Below are 14,020 nucleotides of genomic sequence, written 5' to 3'. Positions count from 1 at the left end.
TAAAGAAATTAAATTAATAAAGAGATGGTCCACCCGGCAGGAAGAATTTTACTTGAACGTCATACAGAAACTTCTTAAGGGCTGGAAAAAATATATTGAATTTGATTGTTGTTGTTGGAGTGGAGAATTTAATGACGCAAGGCTACTATGACCAATATCTAATTTGTTAGGGATATGTACGTTGAATGGTAAGAAAAATGGTACGTTGACTTAAAGCAATTTTTTTCCCTTTTATCTATGAGTAAGTTTGTTTTTTCCTTTAATTTTTCTTCATTCCTTTAAGAATATGTAATAAGATTACATTTCAGCCCACCCTCGTAAAAGAAAATAGTAAAATATATGTCAGCGAAAGAGTATAAAAATCAGAAACAAGAATACTGTATAAAACCCTTTAAATCTTACGCGGCGTACCACCGGGCAAGATTTAAATTATTGCTTTGCATTTGAATAAAAAAAAATATATATATATATATATATATATATATATATATATATATATATATATATAATAATAATAATAATCTTAGTACATGTACTAACTCCTAACGTTTAGCAGCACACATTATCAAATATCTTTCAATAAAGATTTTCCCTTTTATTGATTAACAATAATTATTGTTAATCAATAAAAAGAAACAAATATTTAATTAAACTAAGAATTAGAAATACCTTTCGCTAGGACGCATTACTTTATAAAGTTATAAACAACTGATAGAAGATATTTTCGATACAGACGGAGGTCTGAGTCTGTCTCGTGATGATTTAATTTGTAATAAATGTTTTTAAAAAGTCGACTGTATTCAAAGATGTTTGAGAATACGTGTTACACAGGTTAAAAGTTAAATGGAACGATCAAATAATTGCTCTGACCAGAAAAAAAATATTTACTGATTAGGGCAATTATTCAGAGGAATTTACAATTAATTATTTCAACAACAAATACAATCGTTAAACGTATTTAGCAGTCATGGGTGCTTGAACTATAATCTGCACTCAAACACTTAACCCCTTGGCTACTGCAGTTAGTATAGCCACGACAGCCGAGTGGGCAATCCAAAAAGTATAGAAGTACACGCTCGTTAAGTGACCGTGGTTCAAGCACGAGTGATCGCTAAATACGGCAATGTTCTTGTATCTCATTATTTTGTGAACTCCTGTGCGTAGTATGGTCTAAGTCATTGATGCGTCTTACTCTTCAACTCCTCTGAACTTATGTGTTAGTCCCTGCAGTATAAACAGAAAATTTATTTACTATGATGACACACTTAGTATACTTCAGAAACATATGCAAAGTAGGTCATTTTACTTTACCCGGAAGTATTCCGATTCTGCGATCGACTTAACTGTGATATACACTGAGTGATCACTGAATTATAACCACCTACGTAATACTTCGCAGGGCCTCCTTTTGCCCTCAGTATCCGACGTGGCATTGATTCAACAAGAGCCGACCGGGCTAGCCGAGTGGGTAAATGTACCTGCCCGGCAACCCAAAGGTCGCGGGTTCGATTCTCGCCTCGGGCTTGGATCAAAGTACTGCAAAAACCTTGGGAGGTGCAATATGGCCACAGAAGCCGATGCGCCAACAACTACCAAATCAAAAAAAAAAAAAAAAAAAAAGATTCAACAAGATGTCGGAAGCGTTCGGGAGGTATGGCCAACCAAGCAATGCAAGTGATTGGTGTATCCAGACGCCCGATATGCCTTTCCATAGTGTCCCACAAGTGCTCTATGGGATTGATATCGGCGGAGTTCGGAAGCCAATCGATATTATGGAAGTCAGAACTGTGTTCCTCAAACCATTCCTGCACAACAAATGCTCGGTGCCTTGTCATCTTGGAAAACACCATCGCCATTTGGGAAAAAGTGTAACATAGCGGGATGTACACAGTCAGCAAGCAACTGACGATAGCGGAGACCACTAATACATTGTTCCACATGCACTAGGGGTCCAGGTGGAACAACGCCAGTGAAACATGCCCACACCATACAATCGCCTCCATCAGCCTGCACGTTTGATAACATACATGATGGATCAAGAGCCTCATGTTGTTGACCCAAAATACGTACACGACCATCCACGGTGTGGAGTAAATAACGTGCCTTATCCGACCAGCACACCTTTCAGTCTTCTAACGTCCAACTTGCATGCTCTTTGCACCAGGCGAGTCTTTTACGCCGATGAATCTTGGTTAGGAGAGGATGCCGTAGGGGTAGTAGTCTGCTGGTATAGCCCATACGTGCGACGCACCAGATATTGTTCCGGGTTGGCCCATGTTGTACTGGGTAGTCAACTGTTCAACAGTGCTGCGCCTGTTTGCCTGTACGAGTTGTCGGACCCGGCGCTCACCTCTAACAGCGACCTTTCGCTGACCTTTGCAGTTTTGCCGTCGGGTCGTTGTTTGACTATTTTGACGCCAGTCCTGGTACGCTTTAACTACGGTGGCCGTAGTTAAAGTGTTCAGTCGTTTAGGAAATCGAGGCACCAGCTCGTCGAGCACCCACAATCTGTCCTTTACTAAAGTCCGATAATTCCTTCCTTTTACCCATCACGCTAGGAATTTTACTACCTACTGAATCATTATACCTTATCTATGCTACGTAGGTCGACCTACTCAGCACTCAACGTGGTCAACGGGTAGCATTCAGTTTTCATAGGGGTGGTCATAATTCAGTGATCACTCAGTGTATATCAAGGGGATCGCAAAATGCTGTTGAGGTTGATTATAAAGGTCATATAAATAAGCTTCTCATCAATGTTCGGTCATTAGTTTATTTAATCAGCAAATTTCCTACCCGGATTTCAAGTACCAAAAGAAAAGGACCTACGACTAGGTCTGATCACGTATACCTGAAGTAACAACACACGAGGCTATTTTATTCATTACATTACTGGTTCAGTTGTACCAGTGTGCTTATAATATCCTAATTTACAATGTCAGTTAACCATTTGCACTGGTTTAGTTGTTACCGCAGTTTACAATGAACATTGGGCATTTTCGAAAGCTAAAGCTAAATGTTCAATCTACTTGAACTATTGGCAGAGGAATAACAGTTTTACAGGTAAGGATAACGTTACTTTACCATCAATAAAGTTCTCACACTTCTAATTCCCCTTGGTATTTTGCCTATCAATAGCCGAATTACGACAATTTACCGTAACGACTAAATACTGATGTTAATTACCCAGTCTACGGACCACGCCTGTTACTCACCAACCATAATTACTGTCAGGTACCTTAGAGGGCGCCGCTACCCACCCTACTCTATAGATCATTATAGAACGACTTATGTCTGAACTATACTTTTCATTATCTTCCTGTATTCCTGAAAATGACTCCTATAATTAATGGCTAACCAAATGGCTATACAAATGTTTTTAATTTCTATTAAATTAAGAAGAAATTTCAAATTTTTTAATCTTTTCTTTCTGAATAGGATCAAACGAAGCAGCCAAATAAATAAACCGTATTGGCGCTTTGAACTTGGCCAAACTCGCTGCTTCCACAATGATGGGAGGAAACATTTCAGTGTTCTACAACCCAGTTTGAGATTCAGTCTCCTATTATTCCCTCAGATTTTATATTTGTATGTCTTACTTATAGTGTCACCAACAAGGGAGGGCAGACTTTCCTCATTCTTTCATTCAACGTTTTCGGCGCCTTTTACATCTCATTCAGATCTCTCCTTGGATATTTAGTTGTCAAACCTTTGCACCCTACATCTTCTAAGCTATTATTCTTAGATGTATCAGTTTGCACTCATCACTAATCTGATCGCCCTCCTCTGAGATCATTATATCTTATTTTCCAGCAATTTGACTCCTTAACATTCTCAATTATTCGAGCTTGCTTTCGGCCGTAAATATTGTTAAGATATCTGTTCAACTCTTCTGCAATTTATGCTGGGCGTTGTATAGATCTTTCTGTAACAATTAAGGGATTGCTTAATTTACTCTGTAATTTTATTCACATATGGGAAATCCAAATCCCGGTTCTTAGCTAGTAATTAGCTTTCGCCAATTTACCACCATCAGCGTGTTTGTTACATATCCAGTTAAGGCCTGACGTAGCCCAGTGGTCAGGAGCGAGAGTGCATAGCACGCGTTCCTTGAGTGGACCGGGGTTCAAGCCCGTGACTACTAAAATACGATAAATATTTGTATTGACGATTTATTGTAAACTCTACTGACTTGGTTGTCGTGCCGGAGTATAAACAGAAAATTTATTTTTTTTTAATACCCACAAAAATCGAATCGGAACCGTGTGATTGCCTGCAATTACCATATGCGTGTTTCTTTCGCACAAAATTTAATCATGTCATTCATTTTAGCATCTTACATTTATTGAACTTGAGTACTGGTACGAATACGTTTTTGTCTTCGAGGATAACTACCTTGAATATTTTGTATGCCATATTTGTAACCGAAATCATACAGCAGTCACGTATTCGAGCTCAAGACCTTTCTCCTCCTCTCCCATTTTGAAACTCAAGTTCTTGCCTTTACAAACATTTCTTTAGACACACCCATTTTATGGGAATATAGTCAATTATCTGCTTAGACATTTATTGGATTTAAAAGAAAGGAAAAAACGTTATATTTACAAGTAAGCTAACATAGACACTGAAAGTTTAATACATAATTTCAGGGTGTCATGTCTGTAGCGCTTCGAGCTGCAGAAAGCCGAAGAATCAATTCCCAAGGAGTTATAGGTCCGACCGTATTCGCCGGAAACACTAATCCTAGGTATTGCAGGTTTTATTTACAGTGAAGATCTAAAACAATGTGATGTACTAAACCGGGTTCGTTCGGTGGTCTGAAGGTTTGTCGTTACTTGCCAGATGTCGAGTGAATCCATTCGACCACAAAGGAGTTGTGCCAATGTGTGCCGATTCATCTCCTTGATAATGGTTTCATGCCGAGGTTTGCGTAGAGCACGCTCCGAGAGATGGTAAAAAGGTGGCCCTGTTTAACCATCTCAGGAGCCAATACTCGGTCCCAAGAATCAGGCTCCTTAGTAATAAGATATGGAATATTAGAATACTTTTTACTCTCTCTCTCTCGTACATATCTCAGGATAAGTAGCAATCATCCAATTTGTTCAAAAATCTGTTACCATAGTGTATTTCCGGTCCACATATTCCCGGCTATAAGATGTCGCAAATAATATTATAATAGCTCTTACTAGTTCATTTAATTCTGCTTAAAGGGATTTTTGTCATACTTCTCAGTCATGTGACTTATAACATATTCCCACCATTTACTGCAAATTATTTCACACAACATCAACTCAATAGCCGCGTTACCTTGATTTGACTCAGGGAACAGCATTCTTGCCACCCTCGGGCAGTTTTTGATCGCCAGGCACCAATCCTTATTGTTCCTGAATACACAATATACACCGAAATTAAATTTCAAAATCTCAAAGGGCCCCATGTATCAGGAAGCCAAACTAACAAGCTTGCTGACTTCCTAAATATCTCGAATTCATTTAATTTACTTAAAATATTCCTAGAATCACTGTATAGACAAGTTTATTGCTTTTTCAGACTTGACACACACATCGTTTAGTTATTTTAAAATGTTTTTATATGGTATTAGGTAGCTGGTGGATTTTGCTTCTATTACCCTTTCCCTTTCGGTGTTTAAGGCAATGGTTTCACACAAGCATTTTCGCTGAACCCTTAATGCTTCCCTAATGGCATTAGCAAAAACCCTTGTACTTTCTGTTTAAGCGAATAACATCTTTATAAAATAAATTCTGTCTACTAAGGCCAGCCACGTTGAGAAAAATTCCTCCACTTCCCATAAGAATTTCAAAATTAAATCGACCTCGCCCCCCCCTCCACCACCGTCAAATCTAACATCGTTCTAATTATTCTGCAATGATTACTTCATCCGTGAACTATATTGCTGTTAATCCCTTCTAGATGTCGTTGCAAGAAACAGAATAAAGTAAGCCTGCCTTATCTCTATCGCGGATTTGAGATAACGCGCAGTTTTATATTTATATAACAATTTTACATTCCGCGAATTTTTTTTTTTTTTTTTTTTTAATGTATATGAGGTTCAAACGAGTCTATTCAAACAAAAGAACACGCCAGTTATCATTCGTGCCTCCCGTAGCTCATGGAGGGCGGGTCAGTGGGTAGCGCAAAGGTATTTGTTTACGTTCTACTCCAGTGTTTCTCAAAAACTTTTGTCATTCAAGTAACGCTTAGGAATTAAAAGCTATTTTTGCGTTTCTCCATAAGAAACGATTTCCTCCACCGAACTCAGTGGAGTTTGTTCTAATCTTGCGGCACAACACAATGTTGTGATACACAATTCCGGAACCACTGTAGTCTACCCTCCAATGACTCACTTGGCGACACTATCCAATTCAGTTGCGAAAGGATCTGTTTGTGCCTCTCTAGATTTTCCTGTTTTTCACCGGTGTATTTTGTACTTGTTTTCCTAATGCTCATATTTCGTAGCATCAAAGAAAGATGTGACCTAGGAGGATAGTCGACATTTCATATGTACAAGATATACTTGTAAAATAATAGAAAAAATATTAAGATAACAGTATCATGATGTTATTACCTTTTTTCTTATTATATTGTTATTTTTTATATTATATAAATGGAAAATGAAGTTTATCCCCTATTATCTATAGGACCTTAATCTTGCCAAGTGCAATACTTTCCAGGAACATAACCCCCGCAGTTAGCAACGGATTACTAAATGTCTATTTGCATAAACAGCGATTTTTTTTTATGTAAACAATAGCGCATTTCTTTTCTCACACGAGAGAAATAAAAGGTAACCATAAAAGGAAAAATCGAAGCAGTTGCTGTCTATTATTTATATTAAAATATCACGGGAGGTACGCCTCTGTAGAATTCCTACGGTTTCGGCGTTCGTTTGTGCATATATGTGTGTGTGTGTGTGTGTGTGTGTGTGTGGCCGATTTTGAAGGCTAAAAATAATGGAATAACTTTCGGGGGGGGGGGGGGGGGAACTATACTCGCACCGTCCGAATTCGGCTAATTAAAGCAGTCCCAATTAAAGTTTGCCTCAAATAATTCCTTCAGTCTCCAAAGGTATTCAAGACCCAGCCTTCCCTAAACGAGTAGAGAACTCACTATACAGTCACAGAGTACTTCCTTTACATTAGCTGGCTGAATTTAGAAAAATACTAATTTTATCACTAGTATACACTTAAATCAAATGAATAAATAAAATTAGCAAAAAAAAAGAACTTCCCTCGTCGTATAAGTAAAGACAGATTTAGGCAAACTAAATTATATTCTAAAAATTGAGGAATACATTCCCTGTTAAATAAATTGTTTTAATTTAATGATAAACAAATTTACTGATGAATAAGTTTAGTGATAAATCAATTTGATAATAAAGTTTACTGATATTTAAGCTTCAAGGGCGTTGCGTCCTTCAATAACTATATTATAAAACTAAAGTTGACTTCTAACGATAGACGTTAAAATAAAATTTTAACGTCTATCGTTAGAAGGTATTGGAAAAACTGTATGGAGAGGAGGGGGGGGACAGCTCATAAAAGTTCCTTACGTAGAGACAGAATTCCCACCCATGTCTTTTCTACACTGGCGAAAGAAAAGTGATCATAGCCACCGTGCTAGCCTCGTCATGCTTGAAACGCATTCACTAATTTATATACCAAATTCATTCCTACGGTAATTTGTATCTAAATTTTTGTTTTCTTCTGGGATTATGTAATACAGCTTATGAGTATTAGAACCAGTCACTCCGTCACTGTGATGTATGTTAGTTCGTGAATAAATGATTGCCCAGGTAAAATGGAAAAGCAATTTCACTCTTCAGCACTATAGGGTGAAAGACCTTAGGAAATAGAGCCAGAAGACTTGTTCTAAATATAACTGTAGTAACAGGAGGAATTGCAAATCTAGCATACGAATCTATAAAACCAAAACAATTCTTATCTCGGCTTATGATATAATTGCAGAAAACTAATTATATGTTGTATGGCAGACTTTTTTGGCTAGAAATGTTTGCTCACTACGCTTTAAGCTTGAAATCTTAATAGCATTCTAAGCATAGCGTTTATAAAGCAGGGTTAAATATAAATCCATACAATTTCAACTAGTGTCTTAAAATAACAAAACAAAAAAATTTTAAAAAAAAATAGCATCAGAACAATTCAGTCTCGATAAAATACTTCTTACACCAGTAGGGATGTTAATCTACATCTTTCGGGCTCCTGATTGTACAAAGACTACATCTATATTACCACATCTCGACAATTGCTCTCCAAAATAGGAATTTTAAATTTGTTACGAAATAAATCAACTTTTTTTCTTGTTTTTTTACCTTCGGGGTCGCAAAGTCTTGAAACATCGTACGATGCTTTCTTCCGAATGAAGCCCATTAGTATTTCTGCAACCGGTTAAAATTAAGCAGGTAAACGAAGGGTCTGACTTTTCTCAATATACCATTTAAATAAATTGAACTGGAATTTTTTTCGACTGAAATCCCCTGTAGTGTTGTTGGAAGGAAACTTTCCTTGATTGCCTATTATTCCAAAGGTGTAGCCTTTTACGGTTCTCGTACGAAGGAGAACATCATTAGTATGGAGGACCTCTGTCCGCTTAAGCACCGCTGTTCCTCTTTGTAGTGCTAAGACAATCTGCAGCTCCCCACAGCTAACAGTGTGCTTCAAGAATGGCGCAGCCGGTAATGAAAGACCTTCTATTGTGATTCGGTGGCCTTCGCAGTCACACTTCCCTGTTGGGCTTTTCTTTGCAACAAATCTAATTAATCCTCACTATTTAGCCCATGTCACCAAACAGAAGGAGCTTCAGCCAGCCCACTTCTTTCCACCCCTCTTGGAGCTAAGATAGCGAGCTTTTACCAACCAGAAGTAGCCTAGCTGTACATTTTAATGAACGAGTACCTACGGAAAACAACTTAACGCATCACCTAGGGATTGGCGATGCCTTTTTGATAGTCATGAAAAGATATTTAAGTGAACCAAGGAAGTTGCGTACGGACATTAGAAAGCACTAAAACAAATGCACCTGAAATTACAAACACGATAGTTAATATAAGAACGTTGCCAATGGAGCTCCCGCCCCGATCATATACCTCATGTATATGTTCGTGCTAGTCTTAATTTTCGATAATGCAGTTTCTAAAAAGAGACTACATGAAAGTCATTACCACAGCGTGCTTTGACAAGTTTATTCAGTCATATTATTGACTACATAAACTAATAATACAATCGAATCATCATGATGCATGATGGTAACACCCAGTAATTCTTTCTAATAAGCACTCGCTTTTCTTTTATTTTATTTGTTTGTCAGTGGAAAGGTGAGCAATGAGATAGATAATTTCTCAAACTGAGGTATGCAAGGTAGTGCAAAGTGATAACGAATATAACAAAAAAAAAAAAAAAAAAAAAAAAAGATGGGAATCAATTAGCGGAACTTCAGCAGAAATTCAAGAGGAAACGTGTCATTTTTATATATTTAGGAATAACTAATAAGTGCGTGTTTACTCTTTTACATACATACACTTATTCGGAAAAATCTTTGTCATTACCAACCAGAATTTAAAATTTAATATCGTTTTAATGTCAATGAAATTAAAAATATGGAACTACATTTGCAACATGAGCTTGACACGCACTAAAATTTTTCAAGATTATTCCAAATCTGACAATGTTCTAATCAATGAAACAAGCTCATCCTTCACATAGAATTTTTTATTTTTGATATATATTTTTTTTATTTTTGATATATATTTTTAAAACTTAAACCCTACGTTCTGCAGATGCCCATGCTGTTGGGACGCAAACTTTTGCATTTTTGAATTGGTGACAAAAATTGATGACTTAAAAAAAAAAAAAAAAAAGATTTAAGACCGTTGCCTGAATAGTTTAATTTAGGCAGCAGTCCTAATAAGTTAGATAATTTAGTTTATAGTTTATATAATAGTTTAAGTTTATTTTATTACTTGATTTTAATATTACTATTTTACGTGATTATTTTCAATGCTCTCAAAAATTATTGGACAAGTGGGATATGGATATATTTACATTATGTACAATAATACATGTATGCTCTCAGTGTTCTTCTTATTTATTTATTTTTTTAATGAACTAAGGAATATTACTGACAATCACATTGCTTTTATGAAAAAATCCGAATATACGAGGTATGGAGCAATCTTTTACCAGGAAAAAACTAAAAGGGAAAATTGCTATCCCCCGAATGGTGGCTATTTTCAAAATGCATTGTTTTCTAGACTGAATCGTACGGCTTCTAATTTTTTTGTAAATACATTGAGGAGGAAACCTGTTCTAAAGAATGAAAGTGATGAATGAAAAGAAATAAAAATTTGTTTGTCTGCGCATATTAATGTGGCGTTCTAATGTTTATCATCGAAAGGTTGACTGGTTCCAGCACTTATTCTATTAAATTTTAGAAGAATGAATAAAAATCATAATGGCACGTCAGAAGAACAATGACCGATGGTAAGCAGAAGTATATCTATTATGATAATAAATTCAGCAAGTAAACAGTTGTTATTTAGGAGCATTAGCAACTAAGGCCATATTGCTCCAGGGATAAGAAGTGGTCATTCCCTGACCTTTCCGCATCCTTAGTATTTGGTGGTCACGGGCTCGAACCCCGGTCTAAGCAAGAAGCGTGTACTACGCACTGCTGCTCCTGCCCACCTGGCTACGGAGACGCCATCACAAGCAAGTAAACAGATGTTGCCATCAAAATACCCATTTCGTGCGGTGGATTAGGGACTTTTTTTGGGTGGGGGATGAACATTATTGTAAGGGAGGTAGGATTTTTACACGTTTAGCTGTTCTAATTCAAGGAAAATAACACTTGTAGGTGATGTGGAAGGTCTTTTCTTTGGGTTGGTATGTTGATGCAAAGATAAGTTGGAGATCAATTTTATTCCAAGTAGAGAAACCTGATATTGCCTGGGGATTAGGATATTATTAAATTTAAAAACAAAAACAAGAAACAAATTGAAAAGTTGGCAGAATGGGTTCTCTAGCATTGAAATTGATCATCACATCGCGCTTCTGTCGAATATGCTTAACATTTAAGTTAACGAATGATGTTGGAGTTTTGGTCATTTGTGCAAGTTTATAAGATAACACAGAAGAATGCTAGTACTCGTGCGACCTTGCTAAATTATGAATAGTAATTAAGTCATAGAATGCATGGACGCGACTGTCTTTTTTGCACCAGCGCTCCCCCCCCCCCCCCCACCAAAAAAAAAAAAAAAAAAAAAAAAAACAAAACCGTGTTCCTCCTCAGAATTTGTAGTCAAAGTCCACTAATATAACAAAAAAGTAGTGTATGAAAGAGAATAGTCATAACTTCCCAATTTCCAATACATGTATGAGTAGCTTGAGAAGAAACTAGCCAACTAATTGTTGCTATTTAAAGTATCAAAAGTAATCGTTTCACAGTTTCTGAAAATATTTCTGTCAAATGTCCAAGAATGAGCGTGAAAAACAATACTTTTAAAAATTCTTTACCTGAAATACCGATGAATGGATTCTAATAAGCATTTCTGCGAGGGCAGACCCTCCTTGGGTCTGTCAAGGTGGTTGTTAATTGTATCGTTTCTATGATTTATGTTGTTCAAGTAAAGGAGAAATGACCTCTCAATTAAGTCAAAAATCGTGGAGCAAACTGCAATTAGACGATATGTGGTCACTAACCGCGTGTTTGCGAACTTTGCAGGTTCAGCCGTACTTCGAATGCTGAGGGAAGTACGGCTGAGTGATACGTCTCATGATAATGCTGACCAGAGGAAGATTATGTGGGCTTGACTGTCTGGATGACCAAATTTAGAATGCCACTGGATCTGGTGGTAACTCCTCGTATAATGAATTTAATATCTGCTGAATGGTGTCAACTAGATTAGATGATGTAACAGAGAAGAGGGAGTTTATACCACTGAGAATAATTTTGGTAGGAAGAATGCTATTTGCACTAGGCAAAGAAAAACTCTGCGGGCTCTTTGATGAGGATGTACATGTAGAGTCCCTGCTGTAGTGAATTATATGTTGACTGCAATCCAATTTATTTTATCGGAAATTAAGGAGGTTTCTTGTTATGGAGGCAAAGAACTCTTATTGTAATATAGTCTGATGAATGTACCAGTATAAGATGACGCTGTAGTTATCGGCCACTATATTATGTAATAAGTTTGATATACAGCATACGTTGTTTTCTGGCCTACTATTCTAGAAAAGACACTTTTTAAATGAAAATATTAAACAAACATCGATTTCTTTCATCGATCGCTTGAAGACAGCTACGTTTTAAATATAGATTTTTGAATTAAATATAGATTTAATTCAAATTTAACTCCATGATTTTTGAATTAAATATAGATTATAAATATAGATTAAATACAGATAATTAAGATGTATTATTTCTTCAAAGAATAACAACACCACCTTGCATTCGTGATCTCTCCAACTGTAATCTTACAGTTGGAGAGATCACGAATGCATAGACTCCATAGAGTATTTTCCTTGCGACCTACACAGGGAGAATACTCTAGCTGAAATTAAAATAAAAACAAGAACACGCACATCAGAATGAACTCGTAAAAGATTTAAAATTCTCTCTTTCGGAGAAAAATAAACTAGGCAGAGAAGAGAGAGGCTTACCTGTTAACACTGTCAGAGTGGCTATAGCTCGAACTGGCTCTCCTACTCCGTTTTCAGCGACGCATTCGTAAGATGCATCATCCCTGCCAGCCCTAACGGGGTCAATACGAAGAACGGAACCGTTAGGCATCTCCTGGACGGTGTAGCGCTGAGTTGTGACCCGCTTGCCGTTCTTCCGCCACTCGATCTGCGGTTTGGGATTGCCAACAGCCGTGCACACAAAGCTGGCTACACCATTCGTGACCACTACTTGATCCTCGGGGGCCATCTCAATTCGGGGAGGATCTACAAAAATAAATAAGAAAAATCAATGAAAGATAAAGAGAAATACCACCTATTTTACCGCCAGCTTTGGATTCCGTGGATTTTTCCCTAAGTAAAAAAAAAAAAAAAAAAACACCACCCTTTTTTTTTTTTAAACTTACAGGTAGTTCTATAATTCAGAGTTGGCACATTTGACAGCCTAAATAAAAATGTATTAGAAAAAGCTTTGAGATTTATTTACCTCAATCCACTGAGCTCGGATTATGCAGCAGTATCGGAATGCATATTTTAATGGGTAAAATTACTTGTGTAAATAAAAAGAATATCCGGATCGTAGTGGATTATTCGAGATAATTTTCCATTAATGTCAATAACAATAGTATTATTTCCTTTAAGAACACTTAATAGTAAAAGGTGATATCTAGAAACTATACATAGAATCACTCTAGCGTTTCGCAACGAAAATAAACCAGGTGATTTCGTACACCTGTAGTTCTATACTGTATTAGATTCAAGTGACAGTAATCCGATTTTCGTCCAGGGATTTGTCTTCTGATGCTAATCGCAGAGGGCACACAAATTCACAACTCACAATGAAAGAGGAGACATGGTTAGTTGGTTTGTAACGTGGAAATAGCAGAATGAGAACTTGGATCTTCAAAGATTCAAATGTTGATTACCTTCTCAATGGATAGAAACAAAGCAACTTGGAAGAAAATAAAAGGCGCACACGAGATGGAGGGGACTGAGAAGGCCAAAGTCTCCTAATAACATATTTTTTTATATTATATGATTATACTCTCATATGTTGACGCTTATAAAAGCTATCAAAATATGGAACTCAGAAGTTCCCGACCCAAAAAAAAAAAAAAAAAAAAAATCAGTGCGCCACTGATAGAGAATCCATTTATTAATAAGTAGAAGTAAAATAAGATACTGGTTAACTTCACTTATTACGTACAAATATCAAATTTCTTCGTCATCAAAATCAGTGAATGAAAACAGCGGCGGATATAAGGCAATCCTCGACATGCTAAAACAGAGTCAATGAAACATGAAGG

The 14,020-nt window shown here is 36.7% G+C and overlaps 1 protein-coding gene across 12 annotated transcripts in view; it reads right to left on the bottom strand.

Annotated features, from left to right (window-relative positions):
- LOC150091249 (tyrosine-protein phosphatase Lar-like) overlaps positions 1–14,020 on the bottom strand; it is a 1,641,114-nt gene that overhangs the window by 797,836 nt on the left and 829,258 nt on the right. For all 12 annotated transcript variants that reach the window (XM_090374921.1, XM_090374965.1, XM_090374991.1 and 9 more), the window contains one exon: positions 12,696–12,980. In XM_090374921.1, coding sequence (XP_090231047.1) covers positions 12,696–12,980 — 285 coding nt within the window. The remainder of the gene's footprint in view (positions 1–12,695; positions 12,981–14,020) is intronic.

This window comes from Mastigoproctus giganteus, chromosome 1, assembly GCF_048544385.1.
Source record: "Mastigoproctus giganteus isolate SK-2022 chromosome 1, ASM4854438v1, whole genome shotgun sequence".
Classification (NCBI taxonomy): Eukaryota; Metazoa; Arthropoda; class Arachnida; order Uropygi; family Thelyphonidae; genus Mastigoproctus; species Mastigoproctus giganteus.
The sequence above is the reverse complement of the archived record's forward strand: the minus strand, read 5'-3'. Positions and strand labels throughout refer to the sequence as shown.